At 43.3% G+C, this 26,861-nt stretch overlaps 1 protein-coding gene across 2 annotated transcripts in view; it reads right to left on the bottom strand.

Annotated features, from left to right (window-relative positions):
- Positions 1-26,861, bottom strand: part of arhgef10la (Rho guanine nucleotide exchange factor (GEF) 10-like a) — a 108,325-nt gene that overhangs the window by 9,247 nt on the left and 72,217 nt on the right. For both annotated transcript variants that reach the window (XM_070959261.1, XM_070959262.1), the window contains 5 exons: positions 19,120-19,206; positions 13,803-14,017; positions 12,793-12,950; positions 10,331-10,473; positions 517-688 (listed from right to left, as the gene is read on the bottom strand). In XM_070959261.1, the coding sequence (XP_070815362.1) occupies positions 517-688; positions 10,331-10,473; positions 12,793-12,950; positions 13,803-14,017; positions 19,120-19,206 (775 nt within the window). The remainder of the gene's footprint in view (positions 1-516; positions 689-10,330; positions 10,474-12,792; positions 12,951-13,802; positions 14,018-19,119; positions 19,207-26,861) is intronic.

The following is a 26,861-nucleotide window of genomic DNA, read 5'->3' as shown; positions in this document are numbered from 1 at the left end:
AAAAAGAAAGGAAAATATTAACTCAGAAGGGGGGAAAGTGGGGAGGTGCGTGTAGAGGAAAAGAGGTAAAACTGGCGTGGTAGAACACAGGCATGGACGTTTCAAGAAAGACAAGAGCGTTTCCATGGGAACCCTTAGTATGAAAATCTTCCAGGCTGCCATTTTACTGCTCCTCAATGACTTTTTTATTAATCCCTATCTCTCAACCCCATGGCTCTATTATGGCTTTGCGGAGGCCTGAGATGGATACTTATTCAGGTCAGTCCCCAAAGTGCAAGACTCGGACAAGACCAGAATACCATCGGGTAGGAGCATCATCAGTGTTAAATGGTGCCCTCCCATTGCTCTAACATAATAAAGACAAAAATATGACCAGTACAAACAACAACAGCAAACTGTCAGGAAGAAAAGAGAGAGAAAAAAAAAGAGAAAATGTGTGTGAGCAGCACTACAGGACGGAGGTTGACCTCTGCGTATGGAGCTGCAGAGCGAGTGTGATGTGTGAGCAGTGTGTACCGGTGTTCAGCAGCGTTGAGCGTGTCGAGATGTTGATTTCCTGCAGAAGCTCCAGTGTTTCAGTGTGAAAGAGACGAATGGAGGAACCCTCGGAGAACGCCATCCACACCCCTCCGCCGGCACACGCCATATGTGCAACGCTGACCATGGGGTCTGGGTGGACTTCAAATTTCTATGAGGGAAACAATAACGCTGTTAGAAATCAAGGCAACACAGGGGCAAAATGCAATCAACCACATCATCAACAAATCACATTTCTATGGACGGAAAATGAAACTTTTATAAAACTGAAAGGTCAGCTCTCTCTGGAATCTTATCCTGGTCTTTTCAGCTATTTTTTGTTGGGGGAGGATTTTTCTATATGATCTGTGGACTTCTGCAGTTGAAGCCTCGGTGCATTCATTTTTAAACATGTGGTCATTTTTCCAAACTATAGAATCCACACAAAAAAAGAAAGAAAAAGGAAAAAGAACAAAGCTTGAGAAGAGTACGAAAGGTGTCGCTTTGAGTTGATATAAATGTATCAGAAACATACAAATCATCACACCAAAGGAAAGTCACGACTGTGCTGGCTGTGTTGTGCTTCGTAGAAACCACTTTGATAACACAGCTTTTTAACTTGCATGCCAATTATCCTGACAGTCATTTCAAAGTGAAAAGTGTTCATTTAGATCAAATATTGCAAGGTGACTGTCATGATTAAATCATGGGTCAGAGAAGCTCCCTCAATCATACGTTCGGTTGTTGCTCTACACTTGCTTTTCTGTACATAAAGTCTAACCGAGCCTCCTAATTTTGTAATTTACAGAGTCGCTGACACACGGGGCATATTTTTGCATCATTCCCCTGGCTTCTATCTTTTTAAGAGCACAATGGAAAGAGAGAGTTTCAGGCACACAGTCTTAATGAGGAGCTTGAAATAAATGCAATGAGCCTTATCATGGCAACACATGCAGCCCCTGCAGTCCAAGGCGTGACAAGGGTTGGTTTGGGCATCATCTTGGAACTCATATCACTGTCAGTGCACGAGTTGCATGAGGCCGGGCAATTAGTCAGTGAGAGCGAGAGAGTGAAGATGAGACTGCACCCCCCATCTCAACCCAAGTGCACCGGCGGACAGGGATTACCACCTGTTTACGTGCCCTTGCCAGTGGGTCCTCCTTTGTTTGAAATTAGGGAAAAGGAAGGAAGACTTTGATGTGTTCTTTTTTCTCTCTTTTAATTGACTCCTCAGCAGTGGGTGCCTGCTCCGCCTGGGAAAGGATATGCGCTGCATCTCTTCGTTTTTCAAGTGCTGCCATCAAAAAAATTTGATATCCATAATGAAAAGGCAAATTTCACCTTCAATAACCCATTGCAATTCAAATGAGCTGACAGGTTTATCAAGAAAAACACAGCCCTACTGTAGTGTATACGCGGCATAATTATCACATTAATCATTATCACGCGTGGTGGCTCTAAAAGGGACGTCCAGCTAATCAATGGCTGACATGCTGTAATTGTTGGATGCCATCTTGCTCACCATATGTTTCAAACCACCTGGAAGGCATTCTGGGAAACTACATGTATACAACAGTTTCACTGTTACACAGGGATCTCACAGAGTGCCTGAAAATGTGACTAAATCACTGATTTAACATTACATTAGGGCTGGGCCATATGGCTGAAAACTTTATCACAATATAAGTATTTTATATTGGTCCATATCGATAATTATTGATATTTTTATGACCTATTTAAAATAAGGACCGGGAGAAAAATACATTAAATTTAAACATTTTTATTTTAAATTGAACCTTCCTCTGATTATAATCTCCTCAGCTATCAAGGCAGAAAGGAAAGGAAATGTCAACACAACCATGGAAAACACTCAAATAATACATGTAAATAAAAGTGTAAAAATGTAAACAGAGAGAAACCTGAGAACTTTTTTCTGCAGGTTTAGTGCAGGAAGTTCATAAGCTGATTCACCTTCTGCTGAATAAAATGTTTTCAGATATGTGCAGTATTTTGTAAACATAGCTGAAACTGAGGTGGACTTGACATCTGTAACATACAAACAAACGTGATAGACAGTACAGTAAGATTGACTGAACTATAAAAGCAGCCTAGACATATGAACAACTTTAGTCACTCTTCTTACTCTAAACATACATGAACTATTCAATTATATTTTGTTGCAAGTGTGTTAAAAAAAAAAAAGCACGTGTAAGAGATGTTTATAACCTGGCTTCTCCACAGAGCTCAGTGAAGCATGTCTTTAGCTATATGATATGTCGCTGCCTCCGTTACGTCTTCGTGCCTTTTAGATGATTTGTCATCAGGCACTGAAGCAGATACCTCTGCATGGCGGTCAGCTGCTTGTGCGGTGGTGCTGCGGTTGCAGATGTTGTTGGACGTTGGTGAATACGGCTGCGCTCCAAAGGGTGAGCGTGGCTAAGGTGGTTAAACAAGTTTGTGGTGTAACCGGTCTTGGTGGGGACGACAGTCTTGCATAAGTTACAGACCACATTGGTCTGACTACGGTCCGACTTATGAAATCCAAAAAACTGCCATACTGGCGAGCTGACTTTCCCTGTTCTATCGACGATTTCTTCGCTCGCTGCAGCACTCACTTTCTATTTCTCAACTTGGTCCTCGCAAAGAATCAAACACGAGACAACGAGATGGCGCAACCGAACTTGATAATGTTACATGATTGGCGTGTTAGTGTGTCACTCCTACTGCACAGTGATTACTCCCTACATTGCTCAGTTACTTGAGAGTGAGTGCCTTTGTTCATGCACCCCACCTCGCTTCGCAACTTCTGGTTTCTCCCGAGGAAGAAAAAAAAATTATCGAATGCTTTATCGAATGCATTTTTTATTGATATTGATTACGTGTCTATCGCGAGACATATCGTTATCGTTTTATCGCCCAGCCCCACCTAACATTCATATCAATTCACCTTTAAGCCAATATTGCAAAATAGTATTCTCATAACACTTCATGGATATAAACCAAACCAGTTGATCGCTGTTGCTTTGTGTCAAACACAGGATGCGTACAAGCCACAACTGTTGCCTCCAACCAACAACCTGGCATTAGTCTGCTGAATCCAGCGTTACTTACAGAGATGAGGTGGTCAGTGAAGCTTGACAGAAGTAATGTGCCCTTTCCACTCAACTCAGCAGTGTCACACTAACAGCAGCATCCCTCCTATAGCCCTCCACCAGCAGTGAGAAATAACAGCAGAGCTAAAGCCACAAACACTACAGCCGGTCTGAACAGCTCATTAGTCCTTCATTACGCTAGGTGACAAGGTGTCTTTGTCCTTTACTGAGCACTAAGTCCACATCTCCGCTCTCGGCTATGGCGAGGGAGTCGAGCGGACATGTGAGTGATGGGAGAAAACAGGTAGAAAAAGAAATAGTAATGGGACGAGGAAGGAACAAGGCCTGCCAGTCAGTATTGATCAAAGCCTGTATGTCCATGCATGTCCTACTTTGTTAAGGTTTGGCTACATGGGAGTGACTCAGACCTCTACAAAGTGTTGAAGCTTGTGAAGCTCAGAAATAATGCAGAGACTGACCCTTAGAAAGTCACAGACAAAGCTGAGAAGTGTCTGAAATCATGACACAAATGTTGGTGGGTTTGACCAAAATTACACTTGTGCAAAAACCAAACAAAGTGCTTTGTTACGATCAGATCCAAATCAGGCTCTACTGTGAGACTACCTGCAAAATAAAATATACACTGGCTGGTTCAGGTTTTCCTCATTTTCTCTGAAATGATTCCAAGTTCCCACTGAGTGCCATGATTCCTGCTCCAACTGAACCCCCTTAGGTGGCTTAAGTTTTCTCATTTTAGCAGGGTTCTGTGGTCCTCTGTAAACAGGGTCCTCTGGTGGTGAGGAGAGCTCAGAACATGCCTGTAGTAACTGTAGGTGAAAACAAACAAGTACCTCGGCTGACTTGCCAGACCACATCCAGTTCACTTTAAGGACCAGTGTCAAGGCTGCACACTGAAACCAACCCAACACCCCTCATCTCACTCCCCCCCTTTCAAGCATGTGGGAAAACATACAGTGGTCTCTTGAGCCAGTGTTTACTTTGTCTGTTCTGGGCTATGGTAGAAACATGACGGTGCAACGAAGAGCTCAATCTAACAGTATGAAATCACAACAATTCTTACTTTCAGATGATTATACACAAATGGAAATTCATGCTTATTAATATCACATTCGATTTCTGCCATATTCTGCCATATTTGGATTCCCCTAAATCTTAAACACTGGTCCCTCAATGTACCTGTGGTACCATTAGCGGCAAATGAAGCTGGTCTGAGCAGTGATTAGCACCACCCAGGTTGACATTTTCTGTTTCATAGTGGAAAAGATAACTATTGGATGGATTGCCATGAAATTTCAGAATGAACTGTAATAACTTTGGCGATCCTCTGACTTTTCCTCTAGAACCATCATGTAGAACATTTTTTGCCCAATAATTTGGTTTACAACCAAACATCTGTAAAACTAATAACAAAGCCATCAGGTTCAGCTCCCCTGGGTGCTGCGAATTAGCAAATGTTGGCATGCTAACACGCTAAACTAAGATGGTGAACATGGTAAACATTACACCAGCTGAACATCATCATGTTCGTATTCTCACTGTGAGCATGTTAGCATGCTGTGCTTAGCATTTACTTGAAACCACCACTGTGCCTAAACATAGCCTCATGTTGATGTTAATGTGACTGTAATCTTTTAGTATTGTTTCTGAGACATTTCCTTTGTTTAAACCTCTGTGGTAACATGTAATAGTCAAAACTGTCCAAGGTATCATTTTGAGGCTTTGTGAGCTTGTTACAAGATATATGCATCTTAACTCTGATGAAACAGCTTCTAAATCCTCACAGTCCTTCAGCTATATTTGTCTCTTTCTTCCCTCGCAGCTATTCTATTGCTGAGGTTTTGTCAGCACTATGATTTTTATGTATCCCCACTGGGGCGGAGTGTACATAATCGAGTGGTACAAAGCTGAGAGTACACCCAAATTTTTAAGTGGCGATGATCCTTTGGGTTTCTATTGGAGGCGATTTCTAAGCCTGCGGCAAGTATACAGCCATGTTTACCCAAAAAGACTGAAAAGGTGATATTTAAATAACACTGTGTCAACAAGGCATCGACTGTGAAGATTTGAAAAGAGGCTAAATCAAGCAGTAGGGTGCAAGCGGCGTCAAACGAGCTACAGTGTCCAGCAAAGTCATGGACTGATGATTCAAAAGTGCAGCAAATCGAACAAAATGGTGAATCTCCATTGGGGAAAAGCATGGAAAGAAGTGAAGCTAATGTGAGTCCATGACCCTCTAGCCTCGCTCCGAGTCATATCTCTAGCTACAGGTGCCAAGTACTGCTTCTCTAGATCCTGGATATGCACCACAGCCCCTGTGAAGTCAGCCCTCTTGAGTCCACATTAGTGAGAAAGACAAGGTTAGCGAAGAAGTAACCAGAGCTGACCTGTTCAGCTCTATGGGAGATACGCTGAACCAGAACTGTGCCTCCACTGCGTGGCCATTCAGCTGATTAAGCTTGTGTCTCTGGAGGACTGTGCTAGGGAAAAGAGGTGAAGGAATAAAAGCAGACATTCCTAGCTCAGCTCACTCCTGATTATGAGGAACTTGAGGCACACTCTACAAGCAGCTGTCTGTGTGCTGATGGTCCAGATTTGTCAGCTGCTTCTTCTAATTTGTTGCAATTTTTAAGAGATAAAAATGCATGTAATTATTAACTTTGTATTTTATATGATAAAAGATTTTTGCTTCTTTGGTGCCTGCTGTTTATCTGCATATATTTGGAATGAGGTCAACCAAAACATCTGCAATTTCAAGTGGAATAAGTGGCTGAATAAAGGAGCTACATTTGCCACTTTCCTAATTTTGTTCGTTCAGGAAATGCAGCTCATTTACACTGAAAATAGAAAACAAATGTATATGATGTGGGCGATGAGACATGCATTTTATTTAGTGTTTTAGTTTCCTAAGTTGTTTACATTAAGCATCACATTTTCACACGTCATCAATTTCTATTCATACAGGAAGGTTTGCTGAACACACAAGCTCCTTTTCAACAAGAACCCCTCCACCCATTTACACAGCTACGCATACTCACATCTGGGAGCTGTAATTAAATAGTGATGGTTCACAGTTTGACATTTGAATACCATATTAAAGGGTAATTTTTGTATTATTAGACCTGGGCCATATTTTTTTCTTTTTTTTTGTCTAAATGACTAATTGGTATAAAAGATTTGGAACTGGTCCAGTAAATCGCCTCAGCTGGCAGCCGAGAAACTGGCTGCAATGGCTACAAATGTGCCTGTATAAGTATGTCCACTTGAAGTGCTTGTTTTTGCCATTGCCAGGCTCAGATTGTTATTCTAAGTGTCGGATGTTGTTATTCTTAGTTAGTGTTATTTTATGTGTTCTTGGTTTGAATATGAACTAGCTCTGTAACAAACACTAAAGTCACACAATAACACGCACAAACTAATCAGTCGAGGCAGCAGTGAGACAGTAACGCTGGTGTTCTGCGAGGTAAAATGAATAAAATGTGAATAATGTGATTAAAATGTTTCTGTCAAAGTAGTCTGGCTGTTCTGAACAGTGATGTAACAGCTGTTTCTGGTTACACAAAAACGATTTCACTCTTTTTTCTTTTAACTCCCTCTCTGTAGGGATCCTTTCTATGATGTTTTCAGACACTTCTAATAACAATCTGAGCCTGTCAGTGGCAAAAACAACAACCCAACCGGCTGAGGCGATCTACTGGACCAATGCCAAACGTTTGAACGCAATAGTCTTTTATAACCCAAAATATGTAAAGGGTCCAGGTTGAAAAATACCACAATGTCCCTTTAACATTACCCAGAAGAGTTTGTTTGTTTCTGTCATTCTTTATTGTCTACTGCAGCCGGAGAAGTGTCTCTCTTGTACACCTCTAATGACACACTGTGCAGATGAACACCTTGGAGAATGACAACACCCAGGACGGTTTTCTGGAGATAATGCTGCGCATTCCCAAACCATAAGTCAGAGTGCTAAATGAGCAAAATGAAGCTTGTTTGTGTGCGAGAGCTCCAACAAACATTGTATGAATCTACAAAGGGTCTGAATTGTTGTCCATGCAGCAGCTCCAGGCAGTAAATCTTGATGACATCACAGATTAGAAAGCTGGCTCTCTGAGGCTCTGTGCATAAATCTTTTTCAGAAAAATGAAAGGAGAGGAAAATTTCCTCAAATGCTACAAAAACAACAAAACAAATAAATAATGGGAGAAAAAAACACTTTGTCTAGCAGTTTCACTTAAGACAGCATCCATTTAGGTCTTCAAACCGTGTTTTAGTGAAGACTGCTGGAAAGGTGGCTGGAACTGACCTTGACAGCTGGGATCAAAGAAATAAAATGAAATTCCTTGAAGCTCATTCTGGTAAGACAACCGTTTCAAACAAGAGCTTTTAAAAGCGCTAAAATATCCTAATCTTTGTTGCAAAATAGCATCAAAATAATAAATACAACACAAGCATTATTTTACTCTATAAACTGTAAGGACACTGTATTTAACATACACTATCCATCCATCCATTATCTATACCGCCTATCCCTTTCGGGGTTGCGGGGGGCTGGAGCCTATCCCAGCTACAATGGGCGAGAGGCGGGGTACACCCTGAACCGGTCGCCAGCCAATTGCAGGGCCACATGCAAGGACAAACAACCATTCACACTCACACTCACACCTACGGACAATTTAGAGTCATCAATTAACCTAATGAGCATGTTTTTGGTCTGTGGGAGGAAGCCGGAGTACCCGGAGAGAGCCCACGCATGCACGGGAAGAACATGCAAACTTCACACAGAAAGGCCCCGCCTGACCCGGGGATCGAACCGGCAACCTTCGTGCTGTGAGGCACGCGCACTACCTGCTGCGCCACCGTGCAGCCCATAACATACACTATAATATCTCTTAAATGGGGAAGACAGGCCTGGGAGGGAAGCTCCCCAGCAAGAATCTAGTGGACGGGCTTTGACCCACTGGGCCCCATCAGGAAAAAGCTTTGTGGAGACACCGCCCTGTAGGTGATGGGCCCAATGGGCATTGAGGTCAGGTCCATCGTCATGAATTGGTCATAATAAACACCATGTTTGAGCAGCAGGTAATTTGTAAACCATGTAAACTCAAAAGTGACATGAGAGGGGGGTATGGAATCCGAGAGGGCCATGTTCAGAGCGCCGGCAGCTGCTAGGAGCTGCTGTCAGAAGGTTGTTGATGGTCACCAAAGCAAAAACCTGGGTGTGAAGAAAGAATTTTGATTGGCCTCAAGGAAGTTCTGGCAAACCACTCACTCAGGAAGGGAAAGTTGGACTTGGTTCAGGGTTTGTTCAGCAGACGAGAACTGCTGACCCTGATTAGGGATATTGTTGAGCAGTGGAAAGAGGACTTTAAGGAACTCCTGAAGCTCCTCCCCTGTGAAGGAGGCAAAGGTTGAAGACTCTGGTAAACCACACCCATATCCCTGAGGTCAGTGAGGAAGTTAAGACACTGCTCCAGGTATGAATGAGACTCATGCTGAGATTCTAAGGGCTCTGGATATTGTTGGATTGTCTTGGTTGATACGCCTCTTCAAAGTCACATGGACATCAGGGACAGCGCCTGCAGAACAGCAGACTGCAGTAGTGGTTCCCATTTTTTAAAAGGTGGACCGAAAGCTCTGCTCCAGTTACCAGGGTACCACGCTGTTCAGACTCCCTGGGAAAGCTTGTGCCAAATTGCTAGAAAGGAGGGTCCACACCTCAAATCCAGGAGGAGTAATACAGATTCCATCCTGGTCATGAAAGAGTGGCCCTGCTCTTTACCCCTGCAGAGCTACTGCAGGACTCATGGGAGTCTGCCCATCCGGTCTACATGTATTTTGTGGGCTTGGAGAAGGCTTCTGCCTGTCCCCCCCACCCCGCCCCGCCCCCCCCCCCCCCCAGGGGAGTCCTGTGGAGGGTACTGCACGAGCAAAGGGTACGAGGGCCGACACGCAGTCCTTACATAACCGGAGTGAGAAGGTTTTCAGTGGGTGTTGGGCTCTGCTGGGGTTGTCCCTTGTCACCAATTCTGTTTGTGATACACATGGATAGGGTCTCAAGGCACACCCGGGGGGAGGAAAGTGTCCAGTTTGGTGACTTCAGAATTGCTTGTCTGCTCTTTGCCTGCTGCAGCGACCCAGAAAATGGATGGATGCATCACTGATGGATTTTGCAATGTATGTCAGACAACATGACCACCTGAATTACTTCCATCCAGCTGCACCAAAATGCTTGTTATGATGACTGGATAAGCAAAATAAATAAATAAAATAAAATGAAAAATAAAAACCCACACACTTTCAAGGCACGTTGAAATTACTGTTTTTTTTCCATCTTCAGGGCATGGATGCTATACAGGGTGATTATATACTATCATAATAATCCACTCCAATCCAGTGAGCATGTATTCTTTCAAATGACTCAAATTTTGAGAATTTTAACAGTCTATTTGACCTTTTGTGAACTGATGGAGCGACAGTATCTGTATTTATCAACTGTCCATATGAAAATTTTTACTGCAGTTTTGTTTATTGCTTGTATATTTTCCCCCGTTAAGAAGAAATATCCAGATAAATAATGCACAGTCCTGAGAAGTTGCTCAGATGGTGGCCTTTTGATGCTGCGATGAAAACCTGTTGCCCATTTATTAGTTTAGTAACAAGGTAAACTGCAACATCATGTGCCCAGCAATGATTTAGTTATTTACCTGAGTGGTGAGGCTGGAGATGTCCACGACTGTGACAGAGTTCCCGCAGCTTGCCCACACTGAGTCATCTAACACCAACAGTGTTCGCACTGGTTCTGAGCCCAGGCTTACACATCTGCAGGAGTCAGGGTCCCAAAGGTCATCTGAAAAAAAAAAAGAAACAAAAAACCTGAACAAAAACCAAATGCACTGCTCAAAACTACAACCAAGAAATCGAAAGGATGCAAGGAAATCCTTGAAATCACTGGCTACTATCACAGCTAGCCTACAGGTATATTAACAAACTGAACACATGCCTCTCTTCGATTTGAACGCTGTCACATTGAGTGAGGCAATTCAATTCTTCCTACTTGAACCACAGCAAGTTAGCATGTTGTTTACTTTAAAAATACTCTTAAAGCTATTTAATGTTGCTGAGCAACGACTAAGGCATTAGTGGAGGGCTCACAGTGCAGCCTTGTTTTCTTTCACTCTAATGAAAAAAAAAAGCCATGTGAGAGAAAATGTACAGCAGGTTGACTAAATAAAGTCTGTGAACTTCCATCTGAATCGCCACACACTGCGCAGCACAATGTTTGTACCCTTGCCACCCGCATGCTGATAAGTGGTCTACACTTTAATCCACTTTCCAACTTCTTTATCATCAGTTCTCTCTCTTGCTGTCTTGCCCTCTCCTTTTGCTCCATCAGTGTGAAAATGAAGCAGACCTTTTTCCTTTGAGCTTTAATCACGGGGCACATGTTGCAGCTACCACAGAAGCACATTATAAAGTGAATTGCATAAGCATTTCCTTTGCTGTGCGTTAATGAAGCAAAATTAGGGAAGGGAGTGCACCCAGCCATTTAATTAACATTTTGAGTTGTTTATTTCTGCCTTTCATAGCAGAATAGCTTTACAATGCCTTCTGACTTCCACAGGTTAATTGCTTGGCATGTTATAAAGGTCATTTTTCCACCTTTTCAGTATTCACTCTTGTAAATGTCCCTCCGGCCCCCTTGCGCTAAGCAAAGCCATGCTGCCGTTTCTCCCTCTTTAACACAGAGGGGGGCCTGACTTGTCGCAGCAAACCAAACTTCTCTGCCTCATCCTGCAGAATATTTTCATTGTAAGCCGACAATGATGTCTGATGTGCATATCTCGGTGAGGATAGCTGGGACACATTATTCACCGAGCAACAGTGTGTTCCGTGTATTTCTACGCCTTTTGATAGAAGTCTCAACTGAAGTCTTGGCGTTTCCTGGCTGTTGCCGACGTGTTTTTCGACAGCAGCATGCTAGTCAAGGGCATAAATCTTTTAACAGATGTGCCGAATCTGCAAACATTCCCCAGCACCCTCCAGAGCTTTTCTCCTGTCCTTTTTTTTATACAAAACATGAATAGTAATATTTAATCGGCATGCAGCAGCTTGGTGTAATTAATCATCCTTTCTGCTTGGGAGGAGAAAGGAGCACAGGAGGAAGGCAGACACACTGACATACTGTGGCCAGGTAAGAAGAACCTGGTGATAGAGCTATTGTGCTCCCGCTGGCTGTGAAGACTGCAAACCACTGCTGAGATGGTGTTAAGCCCCCTCTGGCCTTGTGCAATGCCTGACTAAACATGGCATGCCATCTACCACATGGTGAAGTGTTATTTTCATACTAACAGCGGGTGTGAGAGTCAGTAGAGATGGGGTAGCATATAGCATGACGGGAAAGTGATTTTAAGGCAGCCGTTCGAAAGGAAGTCCAGCTTTTACCGAATTTTACAAACGCTCTCATTCTGAAAACGGGCTCACTTAATCTGGTTTAATTAATCACACATGACACATAACTCTAATATTGAACACAATGGATGTTTACCACGGAGCTGTTTTAGAAATCTATAATGCATGAAAACATTAAAACTCATTTGTGCTAATTGTTTCACTGTAGGAAAAAATCCTTTGTTGAATAACAGCAGCCATTAGAAGTTAAATAAAAACTTTTCAGTCCATTTCACGTCACGTCTCATTAGGAGAGTGGCTGACGCGCAGGTTCCCATCTACAAAAGCAAAAGGGATATGAAACATTGGATAACCTCATATCAGCGAATAATCAACATAAGTGTTATAAATGTAATTTATTGTAAAATTAATGCACCATGTTCGTCTAATTGTGTTTGTATTGCATTGGTGGAAACTAACATATATATTAAACCCTGGAATTCACACACAATCACAATGATGGGCCTCATTTACTGAATCTACAAGACATGCATGATAGAAAAAAAAATGTTTTTAAATATGTGCTGTCTTTATAAATGTGTTGATTTTTAATTAGTTTTGCATTAACTCTTCATCGTATCTTACTAGACTCTACCAACTTATTTTTTAAAAAAGCACCAACGGCAGTTATGTTCCCACACGCTGAAAACAGCAACCGACAGGCAACAAAAACAAATGCCATCAGTCTGAAAACAAAGCAACCTTGGAGGCACCTTACCACTGTTTCTTTTTCCATAAACCATCATGGTCCCGTTCCGCAGGCCTGCAAACAGGAAGCGAGAGGAGTGCTTCAGGCACAGCACAGGGCAGCCCTCTGGGTTATGGAGGGTCAATAGGCATTGTGCTGCAGTGTCCACACTGCCGTAGACCAGCACGCTGGAAGAACAAAAGCAGCACAAGCCAACATGATAAATGAGCGTCATTTGAAATGACAGAGCGCCTCGTTTTCATGCAGTTTGATTTAGCAGTGCACTTTGGAGTAAAGCACTGTGTATGTGCAACCACTCTGTCTTTCTCATGTTTGAAATGCCATCTGAACTTTGCTGCATCTTATTGTCTTCTTCAGAATGACAAATGCACATCGCTGTTTGTTTCTCTCCGTCTGAGAGGACGCTGACAGTCTTTCGAGTGTGTTAAAATGCTGAAATTGTTTTTTTTATTTCAATGTGTGCTTTTTGTGTTTTCCCTGCACAGACGGTCACACTGCGAAGGAATGAGTCAGCATAAAAAAACTGATGATTTAACTACTTACAGTAACGACAAAATGAAAATAAATAAATGAATATTACATAAGGTAACGTGATGAGTGGATCTGAAATCCAAAAAAATAAAAACACAAACGAAAGGTTGACTGTAGCTATGACAGGAGAGTGAGATTAAACCCCTCCTCTGTTACACAGTGGGGATCAGGAGGTTTATTGGATTTGAAAATGAAACAGTGATCTTAGCAGCAGTAGCAGTATTGACGCTGTGTTGGGGCATCAACTCTGATTTCCTGCTTTGATGAAATATTGACAAGCAAATCTATACTGCTGGAAATCTCAAGGGACCGTAACAAAGGATAATACCGGATATTATTTCCCAACAGAAGACAAGCATTTGTGTTCTTACCTTTATATTTGTGCTTTAAAAAAAAATCTAATCTAATAATTTTAACTCTATCGATATCAACACAAAAGCTTGTTTCTCTATTTTTCTCTGTTGTTTTTTCTGGTATCAGTCTCTCACCGCCCATCGTCCGATCCAACACAAATGTTGGCGCCGATCCCCGAGGGCGCCTTGTGAACGCCGGCCTCCGCTTCCTCATTGGGAGAAGGTTCCGGCACATATTCCAGACATCGGACAGCAGAGCCGACCTGCAGGCTCTTTACGGCCCTTGGCAAGGGCCTGTTGAGAGAAAATATCTCTACCTGCCCGTGGGAAGCTTCGCCTCCACCAGCCACCTGTAGGGCGAAAAAAAAAAAACATGGTTGAAAAAGGTCGAGACCCCATGTTAAGCTGTACCAACGGACTGGATCACAATGCCAAGGGTAATAAACTATTCTGCTGAGCAGAGAGCAAACGAGGCCAGTTGCCCTGAAATCGCTTGCAATGTCTTCACCGGCTTAATCAAATGGTGGAGGCCAGAGGATGACATGTCATTGGTTAAACAGTCTCTACCTGTCAGCAATTTAGATTTCAGAAAAGTTCAAATCAATTATCCTTTCAGACCTTGTCGTTTGTAGCTCCTCGCTCGCTGTTTTTGAATATCACTTAGAATTTTAAACGCATTATGTAACGGATTCACAATGTCATCTCCAGCACATCAAACAATTCTTAAAACTCTGCGGTCTTTTCATCACCCAGGAGCAGAGGGGCTTTCGTGAGTCGCTCAAAGGTTATGAGTTGCTTAACAATGAGGGGGTTTTTTTAGGAGTTAACAAGATCAAGTGACTGATCTGTTGCTGGAGTCAGTTCATGATAAAAATAAAATAATTTTCAATTCATTAAACTGACATCTGATATTAACATGTCCAAGGTCACACTGGCAGACTTAGGCTCTGCTCTCAGTCCTATTCAAGAGGTAAACACAAGCACACAAACAGACAGCTGGGAGCTGTCGATGGCTCAATTTGGAAGTTTCTACCGTTCATCGCCTGTAGACGTCCGTCCCCTTTTGAAGCGAGCACAAAAAAAACCCTGCCTAACAAACAAGAAAGCAAGATCAGATGTTATCAGAAAAGGTCCAGCAATCATAACGAGCTTCCAAGGCGAATCACACCCCACAGGCTGAGCGTCTTCATTTCCTATGTACCACATTCATATTGGCCTTTGTGCAAGCCTGTCGGTGCCAATGCTGAGAAAACGAAGACAGCAGGAGCCCTCCAACCTATCTCTGCTGCAACTCCAATTAAGGTGGCACTGCTCCCATTCCCAAACAATTAAAGTGTCGCTGTGGGTTTTCAATGCAATTTCATTCATTACTCCTGCGTGAGGCCTAGCTGGATGTCCGGACGAAATACAATGTCGTTCTTGGAAGAGAAGCAGGGCTGCTTGCTGCTCGACACAGAAGATTTATTCTCTGTATGAATCACATCGTGTGAATGTGACATGAGCTAAATATAGTCTTTAGCTCTTCTCCTCCACACTCACCCTTATTTGCATGCAATCATTTGTTTGATTTGTATCAGCGTGCAGAATCTGGACAGGAGCGATCCTGTGGGCTCTTGAGAATGAGCCAGAACAAATAATGGTCTGTTGCACAGGGTGAAAAAAAGACAAGGAGGACTTATCTTGCAGCGAGGAGCCCGAAAAAAAACACGACTTCAAGTGACTCTGTGTAACCAGGACCAGAGGCAAGGCCCCCCCCCTCGCCCAGGCTCCTTCACAATTTATACATTTACGCATCCATCTGTACCTTCCAAGCCCCTCCTCACACCACCATCACCACTATCTCTGTCAATGAACACTTCCTCTTCCTCTGTACGGTTCTACCCCCACCCCCCTCGCTCTCCTCGCCCAATATCCAGTGCAAATACTGTGTCCTGACAAAGTCGTCACTACTTATTTAGAGAAATAGATATCTGGAGTCGAGCCCTGGACAGATTCCTCCTCTCAGCTTGGGAGAAACAAAAACTTCCCAAACAGTAAATGCTCTGCCAGCATTAATTAGATTGCTCTGGATGCTGTGAGGAAGCGTGGGAGAATGGTCATGATAGCACACTCTGCTTAATTGTATTCTCCAAATTAAGAAGCCAAAACCATGGGTCACCAGATTGTTGATGTGCTCTGAAACGGATGCATTTCAAGTTTCCCACCGTCGACACGATGAATCCCAACTTCCCGAATAAGAGCAGGCACGTTACGGCAGAGTTAGGAGCAGGGTGTGTTGGGTAAAGTGGGACAAAGAAGGTGAAGGCCAACAGGGAAACACTGGAGTATCAGGCTGATTAGACACAATGTCATTACCCTGATCAAAGCACACAGAAATCCCCATGGCCCATCTCACTTTAACATGATTAGTGTCATCCCTTATTTGACAAGCCTGCCAGGGAGGTAGAACCATCTGGGGGCGGGAACGCTCAGTCACTAATTATTCTTGCTGGGTCCGCAGGCCTCCACTGTTATTTTTCAGTGGATACCAGTTTCCTTTTGCTTTGGTTACATGTTGTCCTGTACAGTATGATACATCGACTGTGCTGGAAGAAGGTCAGATGTGCCTAATGCTCATGGAGCTGCTTGTCCTGTTTACAAGGTTGGTTACCAGAACGTCTGAGTAAGGAGAAATGTACTGCTAAGTAAATTCACTCTGGAGATTCCAATTCCATTCACAGCGAGAGTTTTCTGCTGAAAATTTCAACCCTTGAGTGAAAGACCTCCGAGCTTGATGTCATTTGAGACTTTATTACAGATAGCATTCACACATAAAGGAGCCACAGTCCTTGGGTCTCTGAAGGCAGATATTTGCCAGTTATTGAAATGAAATAAGTGCACTGCAGCTCATTCAAAAAAATCTACTCTGTAATGCGGACATATGTGGCGCCGGTGGAATTAAATGGATGTCACTAAAACATACCAGACATACGCACAAGATGTACGGAAACCAGAGGAACAAAATTTTCAGGTATAATCTAGAAGGTTATAACAGAAGTACTCTGACTAGACACTAAACTTTTCCTGCTGAGCTTATATACAGACGAACACTGTGACGGTAAAAATGAACGAGCGTTTTCAGACCTCAGCTTTGCTTTACGTCAAAAAATGTATGGAAAAACATTCACGGACCAAGTGCTGCTCAACGGACGTCATCGAGCCGTCCACTGCAGAGGCTAACCCACATATATTCAGCCCTTCATTAGTATTGTTAACAGCTGATCGAGTGACTAGCTGCTAAACTTTGAAGCTTGCTGATTTTGTTTTTTTGCTCTTAAATACTTGTTTTTACAGTTACTTGCAATGAGCACAGTCTGTTTCGATTATCACTCGTCTCTCTTTTCTCTCTGTTTTGTGTCAATGCAGCAATAATATGGTGAGTTATATGTTATATGAATATAAAAGTGGAGAATATTAACTGTGACTGCATCCAAATCCAGAATTGTAATTATAATTCAGTCAAGAGCTGAATGTTTACTGTTTACTGAGCAACGCTCCATCTCAGTGAAACCTAAAAGGCCTTTTCCACCGTGTGGTACGACTAGACTCGGCTCGGCTCGGCTCGGCTCGGCTCGGCTCCCTCTTCTTTCATTTTCTATTTTCTGGTATCAGAAAAGATGTGAAAACACCACAGAGCGAGGGCTGCGTTACAGTCCCGATACCTTAACTTCGATTTCTGAACAAGACTTTTTGCAGTATCAAAGAAGTGCGTGTGATGATCAGCTGAGAGTCCACTGAGGGAGCACCATCTACAAACAAAGTAAAGAAGCAAACGCTGAAGATTCAGATCCAGACTCTTGTTTCTTTTGAACGAAAACCTACTTCTCGAAAATTGCTGCCATGACAAGACAACTTGGACTCAAGCTGGGAATGTCACAAAAATGTTACCTGAAATTCAACTTCGACTCGACTCCCTGAAGATTTGAGTTGTTGAGCTTTGATCTGGTAAAATCCCCGAACAGTAAAGATTGAGTAGGCCAGCCTTATGGTCACACAGGTGATTTATTTGACTATTAGTCCTATTTAATTGAAAGGAAAGGAACATTTTCAAATGCCACGGTACTTAAATGGCCGGAAAAAAAGTGCAAAAAACATCATGTCTGAAAAGGTCGACCAGCGAAACTGAAAGCATGGTGTCAAACTATAGAAGGACATCAAAATAAAACAGTAGCTGAAACAAAAATGAGCATATGAATGGAATAATGGGGCAGCAGCAGCAGGAGCAGGTGCAGCTTAACAGGTTACATTCAGTCACTTTTCCCTGAAGGACTTGACTCTTAATTTGCAATTTATATTGAAGACTTGTGATTTCATATGGATTTGCAAAGAACTGTGGGATTGGACTTGACACTTGATTTGACAGACATGAGACATGACTTTAAAAAAGAATGAACTTTATCACTACAGGCAACCTCTGAAGCAGTTAAGGGCTTATTCCGTACAAACGAATGTGGGCGTAAATTTAAATTTAATTAAAATTAATGAAAATGTGGCGTTCGCTAACTATAATGGACGCATTCTCTACCAGTGAAAGACACAGCATGTGGACACGCTACCTTTATCCCTCCGCATGGCGTGGGAGGCCGAAGCCTGGGGAGAAAATGAGGGTCAGAGCGGCCAATGCCCCTTCACACACTGATACCACAGAGCCCTAAAGGCCACCTCCATAATATCTTAATTTCCCCATCTGAGTGAGCATCCAGTCCTCCCCATACAATTAACTCTGAGAGACTGAGCTGCATCCTGTGTCTTGGAGGGCCGACACTTGACTCGGCCACCTTTTAGGTAGAAATAGGATTAGCTGATAAATTACACACCGTCTCCAGAAAGGAGCGTGGAAACATAAAGATTAATAGTATCTTTGCATCTGTTGTTTTGTCTCTGAAGTCCAGGGATTGTGATGTGGTAGCACAACTGGCCCCAGTCACCTTAAAGCACTCTACAGCAGCTACCTTCCACCAGCCTTTATGCTGGATTAATTCACAGTTTCCTGGCGGCGTTTTACCGAGAGAAATGGTGCATGTCCCGTTCTTAGTTTTTTTGTTTTTAATGGATGAGAGCAGAATATAGAAGGACATTTAAACAGCCATGGTAATTGTGCTAAAATCATCAGCAAGTGTGAAATGTGCATTATTTTGCCTTATCATTGGTTTTAGTTATTTGGCATTCAATTGAGTGTGTAGGTAAATGGTAAATGGGTTGCATATATAGCAGTTATATAGCACTTTCTGAGTCTAATGACCAGTCAAAGCACGTCATAACACCAACTGACCCACGGGTGACTTGCTCCCCACCCCCCCGACGGTGGGGGTGGGGGGGGGGGTGTCTGTGGTTCAGGAGGCAGAGCGATGGGCGGTGGGTGTGTATATACACAAGCATGCGCATGTGTGTGTGTAAGCGACACACTACTCACCCAGAGGTAGCCTTGAGGTAAGGAGGTGCTCGCTGCAGAGAAGCCCAACACCGCACAGTGGACAGGATTGTGGAGGGCAGCTTCGAGCTACAGGAAACAAAACGAACATTGATTTCATATGTATCACGGATCGATGCAGCAACATTATTTTTTGATTTTGCTCTTTTGATGCAGTCGTAAATAATACCTTGCGGTACTAGCTGGTCACTTTTCACGAGGATACATGTGAAACCAAAACTCCCGCTAACAACAAAGTGCTTCACCTCTGCCATCTGCAAGACCTTTGTCATGCTGCGTGGGGGCTGATGGCGTTCCACCCACGCTACGAGCTGTCGTCGAATACATACAATACATGTATCATTTATTTACAGAATTTCCTAAATAACTGAGGACTCGTCTTACAATTTCATATCATTTGTTGTGAGCTGATAACAAGTTCCTGTTTTGACAGACGTGAAAACGCTGCATTGAAAAAAGCAATAGCCTGCAGGTGTTACATTCTACTACTAATGCCAGGATCAAATGACAGCTATTATTGGAGGCAAACACTAAGGTTCTGGCCTAGTTTTAGCTTTCTGTACGCAATTCTTAATTTCATATCATTATATGTTTAAGATAATGAAGTTACCTTGAGTTCTACTTATTTTAGTAACCATGCTGTCGGCTTTCAAGGGTCCAGAAGATTGAAGTCCTGAACCGAGGAGGTTGTCCGACTTTTTATTATCAATAAAAAGAGCCAATATCTTAGAAAAAGGGAAAAGAAATCGATATTCCTTGGACATATAGCAGAATTGTTTGCCTGAAACGGACTGATGGAGGTTGACATTTACAGCACAGAGCCTGTGGCTAATGCATCAACCCCCCTGTGGTGAAAGCTGCTCTTCTAACCAGCAGTCTGTCTGGTAGGAAATGATTATTATTTTGGTGTATAACCGCTAAGGGTGGGCCATGTGGCAGACAGAGCAGCTAATTGTGTGTTGTTAGGGTGGCGGCGGTGTGCGGAGTGGGTGAGCTGGTGGGTTTGAGATGGGGAGGAGGGAGTGAAGAGAGGGTCAGCGATGAGTACCGCATGTCTTTAACTGTCGTCCTCCACGGCGGCGAGCATCAATCACTTGTAATTTATAGCCTCCCCTGGCCGGGACCCTCCCCCTCTTCTCTCTTGTTGCGTGTGTTTGTAAACATGAAACAAAAAACAGGATCGCGGCCAGATCACTGCTTTCCCATCTGCACTGCACTGCAGCTATTCCTCCACCCCCCCACGTCTCCATCCATTCAAATTCACCACACAGATTCACGGCTCGTCCTCTCTATCAATCTCTCAGTCCTACTTTCCCATTTCTCTTTCCCATCTTTCACTCTCTTTTTTTTAACACCAGTCCTTTTTCCTGTCTTTTTTTCTGCCTCTCCCCTTCTGCCAGCCCTCCGTCAAGTGCACTGAAATGTTTTTTGATAGGTAATTAAGCGGCAGCCATAATAGGTGTCCATATGGAAGCCCTGTGGTTGAGAGAGAGAGAGTGGCGGTGGACCAGAGGGACCGGAGCACTATAACAGACAGGCCGGCAGTTCGATGGTGGTTGGATTTTATCAGTCACCTGAGACTGGCACGCATCGTAGGCCAATCTTCCCAGGCCTAGATTGCTTTGTATGTTAGCGCTCTCCAGAGTCGGACTGGCAATGCTAGCGGGATCCATCCACTCTATCAGAACAGTGGCTTCACAGTGTATTCAAAGGCAGGAACCTGCACTGGGATCACTCAGATAAAGAGCTGATGTGTAAATGGAGAGACTTGCTCCATAATGAGACACCAACCACTTTCAAAAATTGACGCCTACGTCTGTAAATTGATTGCGGGTATAAAGAGGAAATCTCATTTTGGGATATTTTACAAATAATCAGTTATTTGCTAATGACATCCGATTACGCGCAAAAATGCTAAACAGCACTTCCCTTATAGTGAATTCGCTTATTATCTAAATCCACACAATCGTACAATAATTAGCATGAAACATATTCTCAGTTTGGAGTGAAACAACATTTTGTAAGAGAATGGCTCACAAGGCTGAAAGGACACGAGGATAGCATGGCCAGGATGGAGTGTGCTCCCATTTAAGTGCAAACAGTGACTATGATCAATACAGTAAACCACAGGGCCACTTATTGAGTCTCTTTAAAGAGCCAATGGAAAGAGGCCGGGTGAGTGTAATAACAAAGCCTGTGAGATCATTTCCACTTGTGAATGTGCAAATTATATCGACAGGCACAAAGGACATGTGGGTCTTCAGCGATGACCATATCAGTGGTGATCCCAATGCTAATAAGGTATCAGTGAGGCACCATTTAAAAATCAATGAGATCCAAGCTTTCTCCAAGTCAATTGTCAGTCTGCTTTATAGCACAGTTTGCATGCGCGCGTCTGTGGAGCTGTAGGTATCGAGCTGAGAGGCCGAAGCTGTTCCCAGGTGTGGAGGCAGGATGAGAGACGAAGGTGAGTCTGCAAGCCGGCTGAGGGAGATCTGACGGGAGGGCTTTGGGGAGCGCGGGGAGGAAAAGGGAGGAAACGGGCAGGTGAGCTAATTAAAGCGAGATTTGTTGATGGGATGAGAGGGCGGCCTCCCAGCTGCTGGTTACCGATGACCCAATGGTCATCACAGAGTCCGCCCCACCCATTATCCCAAGAGGGCGCCAGCCCATATGCCGGTTCCAGGTGGCAATGGTTAGCAGAGGAGCATCCATTGCTTTTCGGGGAGATAAATGTAAAATGTGTGTAATTACAGCCATTCCTGCAGAATGGATGGGACTATTTATTGAGACATTTTTCACCTGGTTACACACTGTCTTGGCTCTGTACGTCAACAGATGTAAGCAGTGTGGTTGTTGGTAGTGGCCTAATATGACAGGAAAAAGTTTTAAGGATTCATGCTCTCGGCTGTCAGACTGTCAGAGAGGTGTCCCCTTCGAAAGGATGACTTCCCCAAATCCAATTAGTGGTGTTTCACTTCCCAAGGCTGCTCAGGTGCACTGTTTTTCCTTAGAGCCATATTCCTCTGTAAGCACTGTGAAATCTGCCCTCAGATATATGGAGGGATTTACCACATATCAGATTTGTGACAACTGCTATTCAAGCAGGGCCCATGCCTCATATCCACCAGGGGCCCGTAATGTCGATGACAGGCCGCGGTGCAGGCAGCATCGCATTGTCTGGCTTCCTCCATGCTTATGTAATGGATTCTCTTTATTGGAAGGATGCTCTATAGCCACTTATGAAAAACTGCATTAAGTGAAACTCCTGAGCACACACTTCTGGACTGTTCAAAAGAAAAAAATGAGCTTGCAAATACTATATATTGCACTGTATAGCCTGCTGAAAATCAAATAACAAATATTATCTCCATAAACAGCATGCGCACAGAGAACTGTGCGATGTATATGAGAACCAGGGACGGAAAATATGGCTGCTTTTTTTTTTTTCTCATTCCATAGTCACAGTGCCTTCCCCCAATTCCACATACCAACAATCTTTTACACGCACTAACAAGCACTAATAGAAAACTTCCACTGTTTATTAACTGGTAATTGACTGGTGTTGGCGCTCCCTCCCCACTGCAACCCCTCTGCCTAAGGCTACAGGCAGGACAGCCACAGTGAATTGCCAGTCAATCTGAAATTACTTACATCCAGTGCACTGCTACAGGTAATGCACACTAAACAAGGTACTAACATGAGAGATTTTGCAGAGTTGTTGCTCAGGTTATCAAGAAGGCAAGCTCTGATGAAGGGTGGCGGTTCTTCATTGCTAAAATGAAAAGGACGCTGAGTTTGTTAACCGTGTTTGGTGTTGATTCGACCTTTTATGTCAGCATGCTGTGGAACTCTAACAGCTATGTTTGCAATGCTATGCTACAGACTTATGTTCTGCAGCTGATTCACTCACATCTCACACTTCTGACCTCGCAGCAAAATTCCCTTCTAATGGCTAATATACTCAAGCCGCTGAACATCTGGACAACAGTCAACACAGAAGGAAGAACATAGGATCGGTCCCATTTTTTCCCTTGAGTTTGTACAGTTTTTTATCACCTGACCTAGAAATACTATATGAAAAGGTCATTTATATTTACGGTATAAACTGGGCCACAAAACCACAAAAGGTCTGCGGAAAAACTGAAAAACAGCCAGTGAGATCTCAAAAGAAGAAAGGAAAAAGGTGACGTTTAGCAAATGTTCAATTAGGATGACTGACCAGTGTTAAAGAGGAGGCGGAGGGCCACTAGAGACACAACATGTCATCTGCATAGGGTGAAAGCATGCTACAATTTTCTGACTCAAATTACCAGGATTACAGGGTCAATACACCTCGCTCTGAAAAATAAGCTAAGTGCCCTAAAATGAGACCTTAATTGCAGGCTATGCTTCAATAGCTAGAGGCTGCTCCTGACCAGAGTCTTGCCAGTCTGAAAATTTCAAGGGTTCACACGCCAAAAAGGTTGGGGGCCACAGCTCGACAGTAAGAAATAAATCAGGATTTCACACACTTGCATCATCATTATTTTGCAGTATGACTGACAGGTGTAGTGCGCATGAAGGTCATTTCTGACATTTTAGCAAAACGTAGAGAACATTAGGGACAACAACACATTGTTTTGTAACACCGTCAGACTTTCTGAGGTACATACAATGTACGCATTTTACACTTTGGGCAAACTGGGCACTCAACTAAATGATGCACTTCAGGTAATAAATAGGCAGTGATGTTGGACACAATGACAGCTACAAAGATACAAGAAAATAGACCCAGATCAAAACTTGAAGGCGTTTCATATATTTTAGAATTCAAACTTAATTATTCATGTAGCACACACTCAAGATATAAACACTCAGTTTACTCACTAAAACTTAAAGCAATTCAATTTAACACAACTGCCCTGTAGTAAGTCCTGCAGTACCTTCACTGTCTTTGTTGAACTCTGGAGGCTGCAGGCTGCGATGCTGTTGAACTGTATCGTGCTATACTGACAGGTGTTAATATTATTGTTTCCATCCCATTTACATCATCAGGAGTAAGCTAAATAACAGAAACACCTGTCTGTATGAAGCAATGCAGCCAATCTTCAAAACCCATCCTGAAGCTGGCGACAGCATGTATACACAGCACACTGTTTATTATGCTGCATAAGCCCTTATACACACATCGCTCGTGGACATGCACACTCATGACACAACCGCACCGGGACAGCAAAGTGTTGTTTGCTCATTATCTGTTTTCCAATGCATCATAGTCTCTAATGAATCTAATACAAAAGGACAACAGGATCAAAGTTGAAACTTGCTGTTCATGTTATGATTTCATGAGCTGGATGTCACCCTGCGATTTAAATTCCACCAGCATCTACAAGCAGAGATCAAAGGGCCAACCACCTGCTGTGCTTGCAGGCCTGCGTTACGTTCAGAATATTCAAAGTCATTTCAAGACAATAAGATTAAACCATCTGCACGAGAGAGCTGAGTAGACAGTCTGATGTTTAACTCTTGATGGGCCTGTGTCAGGTCCTTTAGAGGTGTTTAGGGCTCGCGGCAAAACCATATGACTATCAGCTTATTATTAAAACCGGCTCAGGACATTTCCCTCAATTTAATAACCACTGTCTGTACAGTAACGATTCCCTGTCTCCCCTGGCTATGCCACAGATCATATCAGCAATAAGTGGAATGAAGTTGGAGAGTGGTTTTGCATATCACTGCTCAGAGCCACAGCCTGACATTGGTAGGACATCACAAACTCATATTCATGACTCGACTGAGATTTTCCTCCTCGTGTCCTTCACCGCTCCTAGCTGAACGATTGCAACACGCCCAACAAATGTGATGCAAATTCGCTGTGTCGCTATGCCCCCTCTTCACACACACACACACACACACACACACACACACACACACACACACACACACACACACACACACGCACGCACGCACGCACGCACGCACGCATGCACACACCGCTGACTCCTGCGGCCATGGCAGTTCCAGCTCTGGATGAAAGCAGTGTACTGCCCCTGCATTAATGGGTTCAAAGGAGGACTAGGGGCCAAAACTTCTCTATGTAGTCAATCACTTCCTCCATCTTCACTTCCCTTTTGCCAGAGACAGGAGACACCCGCACAGGGCCCAGGCAAGCTTTGGATGAGCGATCTTTTCACACCTCAAAGACAGAATCTGACACAACTGTTTGTCAACATGGGGTCCTAGATGAAACCCTGGGCACAAGAGTGGACAAGGCTTTCTATAATCCTTAATATCAGATGGCAGGAAGCGCAGAACAAAGGGAGCTCTGGTGCCAGCTCGGTCCTCGCCATGTGGCGGTTGCAGCTAGTTTTGCCAAGGAAGCTCTGCACATCAAGGAGCACCACCCAAATTTGAATCTACCCCTTACAATCCTTGGATCCTAATTCTATGGTGGCCTGTTTGGCATAACATGAGACAAGCACGAATCACAACTGTTTCACAAATACTAATCTGGTTGTTATACCAGCACACTTAAGGCCCTTTGTTTCAAGCCTGCATTTTGACATTTTAAAACAAATGTTTTATTTTTTAGCCATGATTTTCTTGTACTGAACAACCGAAGAGTTGCCATTTCATAACAGAACCAAAAACCGAAAAATGAAGTCAGCTCATTAGCCTCAACAAACAGCAATTAAATAGTGTGAAAACACTTTATAAACCAAAAAAAAAGTTCACATTTGTGGCTACTTTAGAAGAGAGCAGAAGGTAAAGACAACCTGTCCTTAAATCTCTTAACACCGGCCAACAACAATAAATTAAGCAGCATTCAGAGTGGTAGTTGTTCGTGTCTTGAAAGCAAGTAACAGGAAGACTAATTAGCAGAACAGAGAATAAGGGGAGAACATATCACTGCAACAGACAGCACTGCTTTGGCACAATAGGAAATCAAAGAGGAGAGAGGGCTTTCTTCCGTTTCCTTTTGAATTGATGCAGTTTTTGCCTATCGTCCTCTCCACATTGATGTATAATCACAGAGGAAGAATGTGACCGAATTAGCACATTTAGCAGATCTGCAGGATTTCCCTTCTGGGTACATAATTTGTTCCTGCATGCTATCTTGACAAGTACAGAGTGAGCAGAAACCCAGGGCCAGAGAAGAGGGGACTCTACTCTGAGGCATTGCTAGAGTGTCTATGATTCCCTGTAATTAGTATGTTAACTGTCACAGCAACAGCTCAGGCCCTACGCAAATGACCTCGCTGTCAAGCGGTGGGTGTGTCTCCTCTGTTACACAGGCAATGCCCTGCCCTCTGCAGGCAAGGAGCGTAATGAGGGGAAAAGGAAAGAGTGAGCGGCGCAAAGCATGTAACTACTATGTAATTACCATGTAAATCATCCTACGAAAACTGAACTTACACCCAGTGAATGAATCTCATTAGTGCAGCCTGTGAAAACCTGACTCAGCAGTTATAAAACCACCCTGATCCCTTCATTACAGCAGCAAATTAAAAATCCCACATTTTTAGTAAATTAATTTAAAAGCTTTGGTACACAGGATGTAATATGACATGACTATATTAGCATGCTGATGCTAACGCAGCTTCTTGGGTATTTGCACTATTTATATCACCTCTCTTCATTTCAATACAAACACACACACAAACACAGCAGCAACTTTGCTGCCTACTGTGCTGCCTGCACAGCCCGTATTGTTGTCCAGGCCAATGAGTGGCAGGGAGAAA

The sequence above is a fragment of the Chaetodon trifascialis genome, chromosome 3 (assembly GCF_039877785.1).
Source record: "Chaetodon trifascialis isolate fChaTrf1 chromosome 3, fChaTrf1.hap1, whole genome shotgun sequence".
NCBI classification, from domain to species: Eukaryota; Metazoa; Chordata; class Actinopteri; order Chaetodontiformes; family Chaetodontidae; genus Chaetodon; species Chaetodon trifascialis.
This window is presented reverse-complemented; position numbering and strand designations above follow the sequence as displayed.